This window comes from Schistocerca piceifrons, chromosome 8 (genome assembly GCF_021461385.2).
Source record: "Schistocerca piceifrons isolate TAMUIC-IGC-003096 chromosome 8, iqSchPice1.1, whole genome shotgun sequence".
NCBI lineage: Eukaryota > Metazoa > Arthropoda > Insecta > Orthoptera > Acrididae > Schistocerca > Schistocerca piceifrons.
This window is the reverse complement of record NC_060145.1, coordinates 241198598-241216506: the sequence shown is the minus strand read 5'-3', so window position 1 is coordinate 241216506 and position 17909 is coordinate 241198598. Positions and strand designations below refer to the sequence as shown.

Here is a 17909-nt window from a genome sequence, read left to right as displayed (position 1 = left end):
AATGTGCAATGAACATTTACAGTGCATACTGTATGTACTGTAAATGTTTACTGCAAATTTTTGACATCGGAAGTGCTATTTTCAACTATGTTAGGAAGATTTAAAAATGGATGTCGGCCCGAAACTAGTCATCGAATTAATAAAAAGTAAAAATTTGCTTGGACTGGGTTTTTGTTCTGCTGAGAGTAAAACTGTGTCTGAATACACAGTGCACCCAACACTCCTAATGATGAGCCTCTGCAGCCAACGTCCCGTGCATGTGCCAATGTTAACACCTCGACATCGGCAACTACGACTCAAATGGGTAAGTGACCATCGGCACTGGAGTAACAGCCCCGAGACACCTGTACTGCAGAACGGAGATAAGCTGGCAACGGTCCATTATTCTCTGGGGAACATTCACGTGGGCATCCATAGTTCCACTGGAACTCATGCAAGGCACCATAACCGCCAAGGAGTATCGCACACTGTTTGCAGGCCACGTAGAACCCTTCATGACGTCGTGTTTCCCGACGGTAGTGGCATTTTTTAACAGGATAATGCGCCATGTCACGAGGACGGGAATATGACAGAGTGGTTCGAGAAACACAGTGGTGAGTTCCGATTGATGTGTTGGCCCCAATCTCGACGTATCTGAACCCCAATCGAACACATCTGGCATATGCTTGAACTTGGCATCAGAGCTCAACGCCCCATCTCCCCCGCCCCCTTCCACAGAATTTGAGGAACTTAGTTGACCTGTGTGTGCAGATCTGGTACCAACTCCTTCCAGCAACCTACGAAGGCCCCCGTGCCAAGAGGCGTCGCCGCTCTTATCCGTGCCAAGGTGGACATACGGGGTGTTAGGTAGGCGGCCATAATTTTCTGTCCGATCAGTGTATAATCCACAGCAACAAATGTGACAGCACATCCAGCGTACATATTCAAAGTGGATGGGAATGGGAAACCAACAGATTGACTGATTTCCAAGGTCTGGTGTGTGAATGAAATTCAGTAGCTCGAAGGTGAACAGGCTTTATTGCCAATACATTAATGTACAGTCAGTGGCGCAGTGAGCGATGCTGAGTGGCGGGTGGCGAGAGTCAGTCCTCAGTGGTGGTATCCGTGGTGAGCGACAGGCGCCGGGTGCAGGGACGGGCCGATCTTCTTGACGACCGCGTTGAAGCCGCTGTGGTCGTCCGCCGCGTACTCGACGATGCGGGTGGAGCCGTCGGGCTCGACCAGCGAGTAGCTGCCCTTCACCACGTCGCCATCACGGTGCTCAGACTGCTGCTTGATGTCGCCGGTGTGCGCGTCGTGGACGCCATAGTTGAACGCGTACTTGGGGTACGCCTGTGGAGTAACGAAGGCAAGTGTCACTACCACATCCACTCTGCGTTTTTCAGCTTGTTGCCTAAAATGAAACCTTTGGAATCAAGAGAAAAACCGCTGGTCGTAAATGAATACTTCGGAAATTTAGAAGTCTTGAACGTATGAGATGCATTCACTACGATTTGTGAGGTGCTCAAAGTAAGGTGTTCAAATTCAAAGCTTTCCACTTTCCAGTGAAAACGGGTTTCGTGCTTTTATGTGGTCTCTCTATTAAGATATATCTGCAGAACTCCGAGTAACGTTCATACACTAACAGTCACTCGTAATTTTACTGTATGACAATCACAGGTGAAAAGCTAATTTCGACCGATTCCTTAGACTGTTTCAGAGATATTTCTGTTATGCAATAAGTTTTGGCCAAGTACTCCAAGTAAAACCTCCCGTCAGCTACTTTTAATATACTCAGTTTAAGTCTCTACAATCTGTTGCTTTACTTTTGTATTTATTTTTCGTGTATAAGAAGTTCAGTGAATGTTACAGTTCGTCCCATTTCAGGAAGGAACTAAAAGATGACACTACCACGGAAAGAGCTTTATTAAAACTAAGAAAGTTAATCGATATTAGTACTGTTACATTATTGGGTCATCTGGATTTGTATTTTTACACAAATAATATTTTGCATTTATTATTAATAGACTCTATGCCATTTTCTTTCTTCAGGTCCCAAAATTAAGAGGTATACTTACTTCATGTGCCATGTATTAAAGATGAAAAAATATATAGTTTTCACCAGTAGTTATAAAACCACAAGATTAAAATGGAAGAGAGTAATTTTATTTTGATTTTCTTCAGTGTTGCGCCTCTAACAAGGGATAAGTATGAAGCAAACCCAAAATCACTGTACAGTCCCAGTAAAATGCGAGAAAACCGAAATGTCATTGTTTTCAGAGATCATTATTTTAGTATTTTTGGTGTCGGGAAAGGTCGTGTGTAGTTAGAGTATGCTCTGCGAAAGGTGTGTGCGTCGTGAGAATAAAGGTAGAAACTGTCTAACAATAATGAAGAAAAACGTACGCAAGATAAATTGTTTATCGAGTCACTGCAATGTTCTGAAATCCATTATTGCTGCTCTAAGAGTGATTCCTGCTTTTATTTTTCTTCTGATTTGAATATTAGAGCGTTAAGGCACACTCATAACGCTGAAATTAATCCTGAAATTTAACTGAAATAGTGCTTTTTTAAAAAAAATTTAACGGGTACTATAAGAACAGAACCAATAGAATATTCTTTAAAACACCTCTGACATGCTTAGTCTCCAAATACCATAGAGGCTTAATCAGTTTGAATAGCAAATCCAGAGATTTACGAAATATAATTATCTTGATTTTGCAAACAGTGTGTGTTTATTGTCTACTGAATATGAAATTACGCAGTTGGACACAGATAAAGTGGCGAAAGCGGTTATGTTAAAAATGTAAGGATAATAAAAAGTGGAGTGTTTTCATATAACACGTTTTCCGTGTCCCCTGAAAAATTGCAAAGTGGAAATGTCTGGATTTGAATTTTAACGCCTCAAGTGTCTGCCACGTTGTCGTTGGTGACACTACGGAAAGAAAAAACAAACACACAATCATTTGTATCCAAGGCGGAAGTTACTACTGTTTACAGTTGGTGACTGGTCGTCGAAGATGTAGCATAACTCGGTACAGGGAGTTAACGACAGGCATTTAATATATGCTGCAGCAGGAAAACTAAGAAAACTTACTCGCAGCAGACGTCGTCCTAATTCGAATACCTTTACTACAGTGGAGAGAAACTTTAAGATCGTTCAACTTATAGGGAGATGCCTGGCCAAAGTTGAGGCTATGGTCTAGGATAGAGATGGAGAAGATTCATCAGCAAGTAGGCCTACTCGTCGCCTTAACCATAATGCACAATTCCGAGAACAGTCTATAGACAGCAGTGATGGAGCAGCAACTGAGTAAAAAGAAATGACCTGCACTAGGGGTTATAATATTTCCTAGCATATTTCCTAGCATAATAGATGATCCTCAAAACCATTTAGAAAGGAAGCTACAGTGTAACATGAAAGCATAATCACAACTCAGTATACCAACTGTCAAAGCATTACAAGTGATGAAAATCACATCGAGATCCAGGGTTAAACGCTAGTAGCAATCGAGGACCGACACCTAACCATTAGATTCCGATTTTTAACTGTGAGACCACCAGGCTACATTTTTTCTTTTGTTTGAGTGTAATAATAGTTTTCCTTCTACAGAGAACAGAGTAAACTACTAACAGATTATACCTGTTACGCGATCTCGTTGCAGAGGAGAAAAAGCGCAAGCATTTGAATATTAATCGGAGATACAGAAAATAATATTGGAATTCATGATATCTGCAAAACTTCTTTTTCTCTTCTTCCAGTCTTCTGGAAAAAGTATGAGAAGTATCACTACTTTAAAGCACTTTTACGGGCGCAGGAAAGGCGGTTCGGCCTTTACTGCTTGTTTGCAGAAGTCTTTTCCCTCGTACCTCGTTTCCTCGACAGGTGTCCATAAGTGCTTCGGTTTTATGCCTGCTGTAAAAGCCTAGCGCATACAAAGTGAGAGCTGCAAAAACAGTTACGTAATGCAGCGTGAAAGTGGTTGTGAATTCGTCATAACATCGGACGCTTGCTCCTCTAGTCATTATTCGTTTCGGAAGACACGGAAGGTATCCTATGTTGTCACATACTGTCACTGACTCTGTCCGACTAGAGTTATGACGTAAGTTCTACACTGGAATGTCACAGCATGTGTATGGAAAACAAGTGTGGAAATGGTAAAGGATACCAGCTGAGGACTCTTTAGATGGACTGCTTGATACAATTATGGATCGGCTCTCACCTCCGTAAGTGGACAACAGGCATCTGCGAAAGTTTTGTAGCATATCGATAAAATATCGTCAGATTTTTATTATTTGTAACAGGATAACTTGTTAAATATTTTGAGAAAGAATGGCAAAGCTCTAATCAATCCGAAGATTGTTTTAACTGCAACAGTGCTTTACTAAGAGTGGTCCTACTGAGATGTTGTTGACGTCCTCCGACCTCTGGACTTACTAGAACATTTTCACGTTAAGAAACTTCGTCTTGCTCGGAAGAAGTGATAAGTAGCTATAAATCCTAGAACTGGTAACGATCAAGCCTAAGATCCTTGCATCCATAACCTGACAGTTTACCAATGAGCAATAGCGCCAGACGCGTAGATAAGATAGAAATGAAAATGAAGAGCTTAATGTAGTTGGAGAATGACATAACGGAAAAACTGACGAAAAAATGAATGTGTTGTAGACAAACATATGTGTTAAAAAGGTATTGCTAATTACAGGTGGGTTCGTACCAACGTACCTTAAAACTACAGTACTTTTTTCTGAACTAATAATTTGGCGCATTCATTGCCCTTTGTAGCACTCCGAATCGGAAATAGCCTACAAATAGTCTTTTATAAAGCTTCCCTGAAAAAATCTGATAGAGTACCATCACCTTGTCTCCTCTCCCATTGGCCACTACTTTGAATATGGAGTCACAAACAGCATGCCTACCATCGTCTTGGTATAGATATTCACGTCCTCACACTGTTTGCCACCACCATCACATCGAAATAATTATTATGTGTCCTAATTCATATCAGGTCCACCAATCTGCATAGAATACGGAATGATACGCTTCGTGAGAACTGACTGTGTGGGTGGATGTTCTGCGTTCGTATTCCTTAACAGCTGACGAATGCCTCAAATAACTGATACAGTAAATGCAGATTTGATCTTAGACAATATACACTGAGGACTGACTGCTAAAGTGAATATTATTGCCCGTTTGTCACTGCACTGTCTTGAAGCAGGTATCGAGACGAGAAGATGACAGTTATGTGTCTTAGAAAATGTAACAGTGCTGTGCGGTCGAAGATGCATAATTTGAATTGATGGCTTCACGTATGCTGCTGTTGACGTGATCTTCATCAATGTACCTGATGATGGCTCCAGTTGTTAACTGGACACCGAGAATTCTGATACGAAATGAGTTTACACATTATGAGACGACTGACCAGAAGTATTTAGTTACACTGTGAAATCTCGAAAATGTTCTCTTACGTACTAGTTACTTTCACGCAGATAAAACAACTAGGTCTGCGACGAGTTTTCCTTCTGCTCATTCTCTCTCCTAACTTCCTCTTTCAACCTTAAGCATATTAAAAATTGTACTCATTGGAATTTGAAGTTGTCTTGTCTGCCTGCGGTTCAAGATTTTTATGGACAACACCTAGATGAACTCTGAAATAATTTTATTCGGTTGCTGAGGTACGTTAATGCTATTATTTGCCTTCCGCGATTCTCAGTACCTCCATGGCAGCGCTGCCCCAGGTCAACTGCACCAGTAAGGAGAAGTGCGAGTCAATAGGTTGCATAATAAACGTACCATAATAATGTTACTCGACAGAGAATGATTTAAGTCGCTTGGCAAGGTGACTCCACTGAGATAACATCAAACTCGGAAGCATAAAGCACAATGTTTACTTCCGCATTAAACTTAACGATGAAAAGAGTATAGCTGTGCGACAGCCGCGCAGAAGAAAAAGTGCCCCACCCACGATACTCCTAGTGTTCGCTGTACTGTTACCTTCCACCAAAACGCTTCAGTGACGCTATAACCGCCTTTAATATCCCTTCACACACTGAAAATGAAATAGTCATTATTTAACTTCAGTTTTATTGGGTTGGGTTGGGTTGTTTGAGGAAGGAGACCAGACAGCGAGGTCATCGGTCTCATCGGATTAGGGAGGGATGGGGAAGGAAGTCGGCCGTGCCTTTTCAGAGGAACCATCCCGGCATTTTCCTGGAGTGATTTAGGGAAATCATGGGAAACCTAAATCAGGATGGCCGGACGCAGTATTGAACCATCGTCCTCCCGAATGCGAGTCCAGTGTCTAACCACTGCGCCACCTCGCTCAGTTTTATTGGCTTGGAAAAGAATGACAAACCTGTAATAAACTCGAAGATTGATTTAAATACAACAGCGCTTTTCTAAGCACCATACTACTGAGATGTTGTTGACTTCCTCCGACCTTTGGACTTACTTAGTCATAAGCTATAGGTTTGTTGGTACACCTCATCATTTTCACGTTAACCAAACTTTGCCATACTTGAAAGAAATATTGTTCACTTATCACTTCTCTAACGTATGGCAAAGATATATACATATAGGTCTCACTATATAATACTCTAGAGATTTTTACATCAACTTCTTGCACGTATCGTGCTATTAAGCTATTGATTTTGAGATAGTAGTGACACATTAGTTTTTTAGTATGTTGCAAGGTCTTCTCACAGTGTATTTTGATGTGGAGAATATTTAGAACATCTTAAAATGACATAGTTGAGATCCCTGTCTTTCTGGATGTTCACGGCTTGTGGGACAGTCTACCACTGCGATCCTATAGAGATTCTGATAGCTGTTATCACATGTCTCGTCAGAAAATTCTACTGGCTATACCTCTTCGTTGTTGGAATAGTGCGCTGGACTGAAGCGAACGATATTCGCTTTTCCTGTCTTTCGATATTTGCCACTGCAGTTCCCGTTACTGGTATGACTATTTTCTTTTACGTTTAGGAATCAGGAAAATGGAAGCTGTATAAATAGTGAATTCCTTTCTTGGATGCTGTCCTTCGGTAGGACGTCTGCTTCTTCATTGTGTCAAACACCTGAGAGCCCTTTCTAACTACATTAAGTGAACTGTTTCATTTTGTTCATTGAGTTTCATTACCAATTTCAGTATGACATAAATGTAACTGTCATTAGACTTCCACTCCACAAGCTCAAATTGCTCCAAAACACTTCAATAAGAATTAATGTTTTCTTCTTTTCTGCGGCTCCATCATAATTTAATCCATAATTGTGCTCATGAAAAATATTTCGCTGTCTGGAACGCAGAGCAATAATATGCACAACCAACTTCCTCATGTGTATTGGATCCGTCAGCAGATATGTGCAGATAATGTGGGCAATCTGTTACATCATTATTAACGCTACAGTTTTGACCCGTTTTCACTATCAGGTAAATAACGCGTGACTGACAGACTGTTGTTTCACAGTCTTTACTAAACACTGGTAACATTCGGTCCTTCCATGTCAAAGGAAACGTGACTCTGAGCGGAAGCCTTTCACTAACTATGAAAATGGTGATTAGCAGACTGTGTCGTAGCTTGAGTAAGAGGCTCGTGAGATCCGTTTCTTTTACTTATGAAAGTTCCGACACATAAACCGAAACAGCCTAGCACTGAATAGTTGATGTCGACATTTTCTGTAGTGCTGATTGGTGTCCTTTGTCAGGGACAAAAAGTAAGCTGTTACGCAAAGCACTGTGCACTGGATATGAAGAACTTCCTCTCACTGTACAACTGTCTTCAGTGGTCCAGCGCTTTCTCAAGACGCCTCGCTCACAGTGTACCTCGCTCACGCTCCAGTTTACGAGGTATTTTACGCTTGCTTGCCCACCGTAGCTATCTTCTGTGGTGCATAAGTAGACAATTATTCTTGTGTTACAGTTTACTGGTGGAGAATTAGTTCTTTTTATCGAATTGAGCAACAGGTTTTCGAGTAAGAAACGGACCGTAGTTCATCTGTTGTGACTAGAGAGTCAGAGAAGGTGCATTCTAGCGTCCGTCGAAAGTGAAGTACACGGCTGGTTGACCTTCCGATGTCGTTGAGTAAGGGTGTGTTTATTACTCGAAAAGTGGCGACAACTATGTGCCACGGTGCCGGGTAGACTAATTGCTTAAATGCCTTTGAGCATGCTGCAGTTATTGTCTTCTCGATTCCTGCTAAATCGATACATTTTCAGATTTTTCGTAGAATACTGGTTTTTGCATTATTTCATCTACTGGTATACAATCCATACATATAGGATTTCTTGCTTATTAGGTACTTGACACCACCAATACATAAAGAGGTTTAGTGATATTTACATTTATGAAGTCTTCACGGGTCTCTAAAAAATAGAGGTGTGTCAGTTCCTTTCTGTGGCGGATTTGGACGACGGAAAATGATAACATATACATCTACACCTCACAAACCACTGAAAAGTGCATAACGGAGGGTTCTTGCCTTTGTACCACATGTTGGGGTTTTGTGCAGGATAGAATGACTGCTTAAATGCCTTTGAGCATGCTGCATTTATTGTCTTCGCGATCCCTGCTAAATCGATACATTTTGAGATTTTTCACAGAACACTGGTTTTTGAAAATTTATAAGTGGGTTCTAAGAGGAAATTTCCAGAATGAATGTTTCACCTTGTAGCGAAGTGTGGACCGGGACTCGAACTTTTGACCTTTGTCTTTTGCGGTCAACTACTCTACGAACTAAGCTTCCCAGGCCCGACTTATCACCTGTCCTATAAGCTTTATTCCGCCAGTACCTATCAAACTTTTTTTAGTTACATAGTTTGCTTCTATTAGCTCTGGTTTTCACGATCTTCATGGCGCTCTCCCGTGGTAAGAAAAGGAAAAAACACTGTGATCATCTCCTTTATTGTTTTCATCTTTCCAGCATACTGACAGAGAAAGCAGTTCTGCCACCAGATTAGCCTACGACTGACGCCATTTGATCACTCCATTTCACATCCATACAAATTGTTACAGACAGGTATTTGCATGGGTTGTCTACTTCCAGTGGTAGTACTTACTTGCATTTCGTGAAGTAGACAAATTTATATTTCTGAGTGAGAATTTGGAACGCGACAAGAAACAAAGGGAGACTTATAAAACGAGGAGAGATTTCTTTACCGTTGGATAACAAAGTATATACAGTCTTTATTTTGGAAGTAACTACACTTTTTTTTGTTTTGAACTGAATTGTTCACTTTATCTTCTCGTATATTCGCGGTAATTTTGCTAGACGTTATGTGTACTTCATTTCGTTGTCGTATTCCTTGCACTTTATTGTTCGAACCAGTAAGTAAGCGGCATGGAAGCCTCACTGCTTTTTAGAATATTGGTGCACATTCATCAATTTAGCCCTGGAATAAACGCTAAACTGCACTGTACCTCACGAAATAAACGCTACTTTCTTTTTTATGAAATCTCTTAACAAAATATCTCGTATTTAAATCACAATGTTTTCGCAAACTGTCAGTCTGAACATTTACTACCTAATTGCGAAATTACAAGGCAATGCCATCCTAAGCGAGTTCCATTTGTAATTTAGAAATATTTATGATGATGCCAATGATTTTCGTACTTATTTTGTCGCAATAATTAATACTAGCAGATTATAACATTCTTTAAGATGTCTACAGCAGTTTCCAAGATAAAAGCTGGAAGTATTATGTTACCCAGTGATAAATGAATGGCACATTCAGTCATAAAACTTTTCTCTCGTGATGCGTGTGGCTATACCAAAATCACACATACAGAAAGCTACTGGAGTAATCTGAACCTTGTGGAATAAGACGTGAATGACTTATCCTTTCCAAAACCAGAATTGAACGAAAAACTCATTTAATAATTACCAAATTTTCGAGATGTATTTTCAAAAACGCTTCAAATACAAACGTATTTAACAGTGTGATAGTAACCGATAGACAAGCGACATTATCAGCTCTCAGGATGTGCTTAGCTATCACGAAGTAAAACAAAACACACTGTGTAATCGCTGTTGCGCTAGTGGAAATCTAGTGTACCGAAATCTGGGTAACTTGACTGTTGTTTGAAGGCCACTCATCGTGAAAGCCCTAACTAAAGCACCACCCCGACTCGTGTGTCTAAAGTACGACTCCTGCGTGTAATATGCGACTAATTTATGACAAGTAGGATGTTCTTATATTTAGGTTGTATTAATGTTTAATTAGTGTTAGTTACCTAAAGGCCTAAGGAAGGCACACGGGGTCAGGACAAATTCTCTTCTTCATTATCGACACCACGGTCGTAAATTTGTTGAATCAAGTAACATTTTTCTACTCTGCAATAGTTATTAAGACTTCCTTTTAGTCCTCCTATTAGGCTAAGAAGAGATCTTAATAAGTACTACAGTCTGAGAGGAAAAATATCGCTTTAATGAACAACTTCTGTTGGTCAATGATGTGAGGTTGACTTACGTAGTAATCGACAACTTTGACTGGAGCGGCGACGGCGACTGCAGGAGCTGCGACGGCGACTCCGTGTCCCAAACCGGCGTAGCCACCGTAGCCGCCATAGCCTCCATAGCCCGCATAGCCCCCATGGTCACCATAGCCTCCATATCCACCATAACCACCGTAGCCGACAAGTCCTGCAGTCGCACTAGCCGTCAACGCCACCACTAGGAGGACGCACACCTGCGTGAATAGAGAAGAAACAACATCACTATCAACCTGCAGAAATGTTTCACACTTGAGGATCTAACTGTGTAAAGGAAGCTTGAGTACTAATTACAATGCTAGGAACGTCAATGGCAGTTAAAAGTTTTCGGCCTGCGACCTGGCTCTAAACGGCAAACGTATCGAGAATTCTGGTATGTAATTATATGAAGCACAAACATTCTTGGATAAAGATACGAAGAAATGTTTTAGCCTCTAAAAGAGCTAAGTATCCGCAGACATTGAGACTACCACAAATATTTACAAACATATGATTCTTCAGATTTCTTTTTGCTGTTTCGACTAAAGGATCCCTAATGTATGTTGTTCGAGCGGAGTGCTTGGCGTTGGCTACCACTAACTTGCCTGCAGAACATCGACTGCTTATCTATTTTTAAGAGAAAATAAAGAATGTGTCGACTGTATGTTGAGTTGCAACCGTGGGTGTAATTTGAAGATCGAGAAGTGTTAGTGTGGAAGGGAACGTAACAGCAACAAATATTTTGATTTCCGGATGCTCCGTCTGGTGATACTGTCCAGAGGTTCTTGTGATTTCGTAGGTATGAAGTGTTGTGACTGATATTGAATGCTTGTCGTTGGTGTATACGATAGTCTGCCGGCCCGCTTATACTTGTGATTCATTTAGCGTTTGTATAACGCGGGATCTCACACAGAGTGAATGTGAAGGAGATAGTATTGGTCAGGAAAGAAGAACGAATAGTTGAGGAGAAACACCTACATGTTTTTTTAGCTGATTGCTTCTAAGGTTTTGGGCACAGGATATCTTATCTTTTGAATGAAACTAAAAAGACATAAGCTAACAGAATTAAACTAATAACACCAAGAAACTAACGTAGTCAATAGCTGTAGAGCAAATTCATTTGAAGTAGTTCTGTGCTGATAAAATCATGAAACCCCAGAACGCAACTTTGGCTTTCGTGAGACCTCTGTCAAATAGGTGATATTGAGCGTATGCAAAGGAGAGCTGGACAAATAATCACAGGCTTTCCTGACACTGTGTCAGCGTCACGTAGATTCCCGAGAACCCGAACCCGCAGACACTTAAACATAGACAATTATCTTGCGCAGCCGACTTAAACGTTCCGAGAACAATCTTTAAGTGAGAAACCTAAAAAAAAAAAAAAAAAAAAATACACATTCGTCTGCTTATTGCTCCTGCAAAAACAAGACTAGAGTAATCACAGTGCGCACAGAGTGATTTAAACAGTCAATTCTTCCCCCATTCCATACCTGAGTGGTACGGGAAGAGGCTCTAATCCCTGATAACATGGAGAGTAATCTCCGTATTCCGACAGTACTGTATAATCTCTGGTTGTCTGGAAACAAGAAAACGCGTTAGTCCTACTCAATAGACCTCACACTATGTGGGAAGTAAAAGCTGAAAATGTTGAAATCATTGACGGAAAACTTCGATTGAATGATATCTACACTGAAGAGCCTAGAAAAAAAAAGAAAAAAAACCTGGTATATCGGCATAATATCGTGTAGGGCCTCAGCGTGCACGCAGAAGTGCCGCAAGATGACGTGACATGGACTCGAATAATGTCTGAAGTAGCGCTGGAAGGAATTTACACCATGAATCTTGCAGGGCTGCCCATAAACCCATAAGATTACGAGGGGGGGTGGAGTCTGCTTCTGAACAGTATTTTGCAAGGCATCCCAGATATGCTCAATAATGTTCATGTCTGAGGAGTTTGGTGGCCTGCGGAAGTTTTTAAATTCAGAAGAATGTTCCTGGAGCCACTCTGTAGCAATTCGGGACGTGTGAGGTATCGCATTGCCCTGCTGGAATTGCCCACGTCTGTCGGAATGCACAATGGACGTGAATGGATGTAGGTGGTCAGGCAGGATGCTTACGTATTTGTCACCTGTCACTGTCGTATCTAGACGTTCAGGAGTCCCGTACCACTCCAAATACACACGCCCCAAACTATTATAAAGCCTCCACCACCTTGAACAGACCCCTACTGACAAGCGGGGTCCGTGGATTCAGATACAATTTGAAACGGGACTCGTCCGATTAGGCAACATATTTCCAGTCATCAACAGTCATGTAGGTGTTAATGGGCCCCGGCGAGGCGTAAAGCTGTGTGTCATGCAGTTATCAGAGGCATACGACTGGGCCATCGTCTCCGAAAGCCCATATCAATGATGTCTTGCGTTGAATTGAAATCTGCAGCTTTTTGAAGAAGGGTTGCACTTCTGTCGCGTTGAACGATTCTCTTCACTCGTCGTTGGTCCCTCTCTTGCAAGATCTGTTTGCGGACGCGGCGATGTCGGAGATTTGATGTTTTATCAGATTCCTGATATTCTCAGTAGACTCGTGAAATGGTTGTACGGGAAAACCTGCACTTCATCGCTACCTCGGAGATGCTGTATCCCATCGCTTGTGCGCCGACTGTAGCACCACGTTCAAACTTACTTAAATATTGATAACCTGCCATTGTTGCAGCAGTAACCGATCTAACACCTGCGCCAGACACTTGCTGTCTTATATATTTGTTGCCGACCGCAGCTCCGTATTCTGCCTATTTACATATCTCTGTATTTGAATATGCATGCCTATACCCGTTTCCTTGCAGTTTCAGTGCATGTGTACGGCATCGAAGACCACTTTAAATTTATCTTGTTTGGCAGAAGGAACTTGTAACTGCACTACACAGGAGTTCAGCGGTTTGTACGGTTTAAACGCTAAAAACAGTTTCGGAAACCAATGCGTCACGCCCACTCGTTAGCAGAGTAAACAAAGGCAGACCGCAGACGCGTGAGAAACACAAGAAACTGCGGAACGAAATCGCGATTGCGGGGGGGCGGATTGCGGCATTCAGCGGAGCGGCAGACCGCGCCCATTCGCCGAGTTTCCTGTTTTGACTCCTCGCTCAGACGTGTTGGGAGCACTGGTTCTGGTCGGACACCTCATCTAGCCCAAGAGCGGGATGTGAAGCGTCACGGATAACGACTTCCATGAATGAGCCTTTACATCATAATTCCCAACACCTGTTCCTACTTATATTAGAATCGTAATACCGGTTATCATTAAAACTTTTGTGTCATTCCTGCATCACAACTTCCCTTTCCATCACTCGAATATATTTATGTCTCAATAAAAACCAAAATTCTACTCCATAATGAAGAGAAACTCCCAATTTGTACAACAGAACTTCAACATTTCTAATCGGATTTCCCGAAAATATAATTTTGACAGTACTCACTGCAACAAATTATTTGTGAGGAATACGCAAACGTTACTTCCAAAGTTGACAGAATTAAAGTTTCGAATCATAGACACTTTATTTTTCGTGTGTGTAATCAAAATACTTAGCTGAATAGTGTAGATGTCTACTAAAAGTGGGAAATAAACCAAATCATCAATTACTAGATAATGCTGTGACATATAACGTCATCGTTTTATGAGGGGGGTAGCATCAGATTTTAAAATTAAGAAGGTGCTGATAGGATATTTCCATGGTTGTCCTTTTTTTATTTATTCAGTATCAGACGAAAGGCCCTACCTCATTTTTATAATGTCGGCATTCAACCACTGGAATCAGTCACAACCTTATAGAATGCATGGTTATCTCCCCAGAGCAGTTAAAGTAAATAACTTTTAAAACCCTCTTTCGACGAGTTGTACATTGCGCCTCCCTCTCGGACTCTTTCCAAGTGCTATTAATGGAAGGGATAAAGACAAGTAAAAGAAGAGATTCGCGTTCGACAGCCTGAGACTCACTTAAATGTTCAATAAAAGTAGCTGCGGGAAAGGAACAATGCATCGTGTAGAGCTTCACTATTACATATCCATGTCGCAATAGAATCATGAAATATAGTAATTATCCAAATACACATCAGACGCAATGACCACAAAGGCAAATTGAGAGAAATTCGGGTGTATCCAGAATCCGACAATTTCCATACCGCGCAGCATCCGCCAATGGAAAAGCAATGGGGGGGGGGGGGGAGGGGGAGATGATGCTGATACCACATGTAGCTTCTCCCACACAGCGTACTGTGACTTGCAGAGAACAGATGTAGTTTCAGATGTATCAATTATTATATGTCCTAGACTGTCAGTAACAATAGGAAGTTAAGCTTCGAGGCTGCTGAAATTCTTGTCGCCATATGGAAATATGTTTCTTAACAAATGAGAGGTTATTAGTGATATAAAAGATTCATGTGTGGAAGGTGTAAGAAGGGTCAGGCGGAGCTCGCAACTTGGCTCGGGTCAAAGAGAATTGGATCAACTTGTTAATCGGAAAGGTTTTCCTAATGAACCTTGGCCCTGTGTTCGTGACTGTTAGGGTGTAGTCATGTTTGTATCATTCAAGAGAGATTGAGTAAAGCCCGTAATCAGCACTCAGCACACTTCTCTCGTAGAACGTTCCAATTAAAAACACGATCAACAGTCTATCGTATCGTATTTAGCCAAAATATTAGTTTAGAGAGAACGAGTACCAAATTCGATTTTTGGAATCAATCTTGATTATTTTCTGCGAAGGTAGTGTTTGGAACTGGGTCAACTCAGCTGCGAGACGAAATAATAAAATACTTGAACAAATATGCGTCGAGAGTGGCACACAACGAAAGGTTGGAAAAAATTTACATTTTTAAAAGTCTTACAGTGGGTGTAGATAATAAAAACAGGCTTTAGAAAGAGCTGTCTCTGTGTACCAGTAAAGCTTCAGTTTCATTCATGACTTTACTTCTACATCTACATGAGTATTATGCAATTCACACTTAAGTGCTTGGCAAAGTGCTCAGTTTTCCTTGCGAGTTCTAATTCCTCTTACTGCGATGGTCATTTATGGGACTCAAGAAATATTTTCACTTTCAGAGCAGAAAATTCGTGATTGAAATTTCGCGAAAAGATTTCATCGAACTAGTTCTGATTCACAAGAGCGATATTTTATGTAATGGTGTTGACTATGAGCCAATAATCTTTTTCTTCGAGGTATTCTGTAATATTCGGACACAGTATATGTTCCGGCATCCTACTACTGAAAACTGATGTCAGTGATATGGGACTATAATTCAGTGGATCATTTCTCTTTCCTTTCTTGTCTATTGACATGACCTGTGCAACATTCCAGCCTTTAGGAAAGGATGATTCGTGGAGCGAGCTGTTGTATATGATTGCTAAGTATGGAGCTATTACGTCAAAATACTCTGAAAAGGACCTTATTGGTATACAATCTGGAAGAGAAGACTTAACTTTATAGATTTTCTCGCTACGCCAAGGGAATCTGCTTCTATGTCACTCGTACTGGCAACTGCTCTTTATACGAAATCTGTGATATTTACTGAGTCTTCATTGGTGAAATAATTTCGGTCAACCGTATTTAGTAACCTCGCTTTATGGTGCTGTCATCGGTAACATTACCATTGCTGAAACTTTTTGGCAGATTAAACCAGTGTGCCGGACCGAGACTGCAATTCGGGACATTTGCCTTTAGCGGGTAAGTGCTCACCGCCTGAGCCATCCAAGCACGAATCACGACCCGTCGTAACAGCTTTACTCTCGCCATTACCTCGTCTCCTGTCCTATAAGCTTTACAGAAGTTCTCCTGCTCAGCATGCGGGATTAGAAGCAGGAGCTACACCCTGAACCACCAAAACTATCATGAGACAGCTATTGATTGCCGCTACGACTTCGCTATTCCGTGTTTCCTTCCTCTTCTCGTGCCATCCTGACCGCTAACATCTCGTGCCGCGTCTATAACAAATGTTATATACTTAGTATTTTTGATATAGTGAAGCCCCAATTTACCTATCCTAGGTCAGTCTGTGGAGTGCTGGAGTGGAAGAATAGGCAGCCTGACAAAAATTAGTGACAGCAACACATGCTGAAATAAATGTAATTTCGCCGGCCGAAGTGGCCGTGCGGTTAAAGGCGCTGCAGTCTGGAACCGCAAGACCGCTACGGTCGCAGGTTCGAATCCTGCCTCGGGCATGGATGTTTGTGATGTCCTTAGGTTAGTTAGGTTTAACTAGTTCTAAGTTCTAGGGGACTAATGACCGCAGCAGTTGAGTCCCATAGTGCTCAGAGCCATTTGAACCATAAATGTAATTTCAAAGACTCGTAGTACGTAATGTTACAAAACTCGTGACTAGCGCAAATGGTTTGTAGACGCGAAAGGCTTACTCGGCGAGAATCGCAGCCTGGAGGCACCTACCTTGAAGAGAGCCATGGCTGACAGTTGTCGAGTGGTGGTGCTGTGCCGGAGAGCTGCTGATGCCTACCAGTGGACTGGCACATTTTATATAGGCGCCGGTCGCAAGGTCGCGACAGGCGGGGGTTGCACAGCGGGCTGGCGGCAGTAAAAAAGCACAGCCGGGCTTTCACTGAGCGGGCCGGGCGTGGCGTGTCCTCAGCGGTCGCCTTGGCTCTCCTTCCGTCGTCAGCCCCCACTCTTTAGTCGATCATGGTATCATTAAGCTAAAATGAGCTTTGAGGATAGTACGTACGTTCCGTAGTCAAAAACATTGTACACTAACGGAGGAAGGAACTGTACCACTAAACATAATTAGAGTAATGAAATTTCGGGAATACATTTGTATAGGTAACATATTTAAGTGATTAACATTGTAAGACCACAGGCTTGTATAAAAGCGAGATAAGCCACTGGAAAAAGAAAAGCTGGTACATTGATAATAGATATAATCGCCAGAATGTTGAATGCAAGCGTGCACACGCACATGGATTCCGTTGTACAGGTGCTGGACGTAAGTTTGTGCACGAATGATGCACGAATTTGGTCATGGTGCTTGAGATAAGCAACAGGGTGCTTCTGCCATCATACGAAATCACATCCCGGACCATGACTCCAGGTAATGTACTGCGAATACATAGAAAGAAGGATCCTTTATTGTATGATTATATGATAGCGGAACAAACACTGGTAGCAACTTCCTGGCAGATTAAAACTGTGTGCCCGACCGAGACTCGAACTCGAGACCTTTGCCTTTCGCGGGCAAGTGCTCTACCAACTGAGCTACCGAAGCACGACTCACGGCCGGTACTCACAGCTTCACTTCTGCCAGTACCTCGTCTCCTACCTTCCAAACTTTACAGAAGCTCTCCTGCGAACCTTGCAGAACTAGCACTCCTGAAAGAAAGGATATTCCGGAGACATGGCTTAGCCACAGCCTGGGGGATGTTTCCAGAATGAGATTTTCACTCTGCAGCGGAGTGTGCGCTGATATGAA

General features: G+C 41.9%; 1 protein-coding gene across 1 annotated transcript; it reads right to left on the bottom strand.

Annotated features, from left to right (window-relative positions):
* Positions 1–998: 998 nt before the first annotated feature.
* On the bottom strand, positions 999–16988 carry LOC124712016 (cuticle protein 8-like). The gene is made up of 3 exons (XM_047242308.1): positions 16877–16988; positions 10446–10664; positions 999–1332 (listed from the first exon to the last, which is right to left on the bottom strand). Exons 1-3 carry the CDS (start codon positions 16889–16891, stop codon positions 1090–1092), a joined length of 477 nt encoding a protein of 158 aa, XP_047098264.1. The 5' UTR covers positions 16892–16988; the 3' UTR covers positions 999–1089.
* Between the last annotated feature and the right edge of the window lie 921 nt (positions 16989–17909).

What these genes read in the sequence shown, in the direction of transcription:
- LOC124712016 (XM_047242308.1), bottom strand. An exon ending in TCAAAGTTGTCGATTACTAC is followed by an intron (nt 1,333 to 10,445) that starts GTAAGTCAACCT and finishes GTTACTCCACAG; the next exon opens with GCGTACCCCAAGTACGCGTT.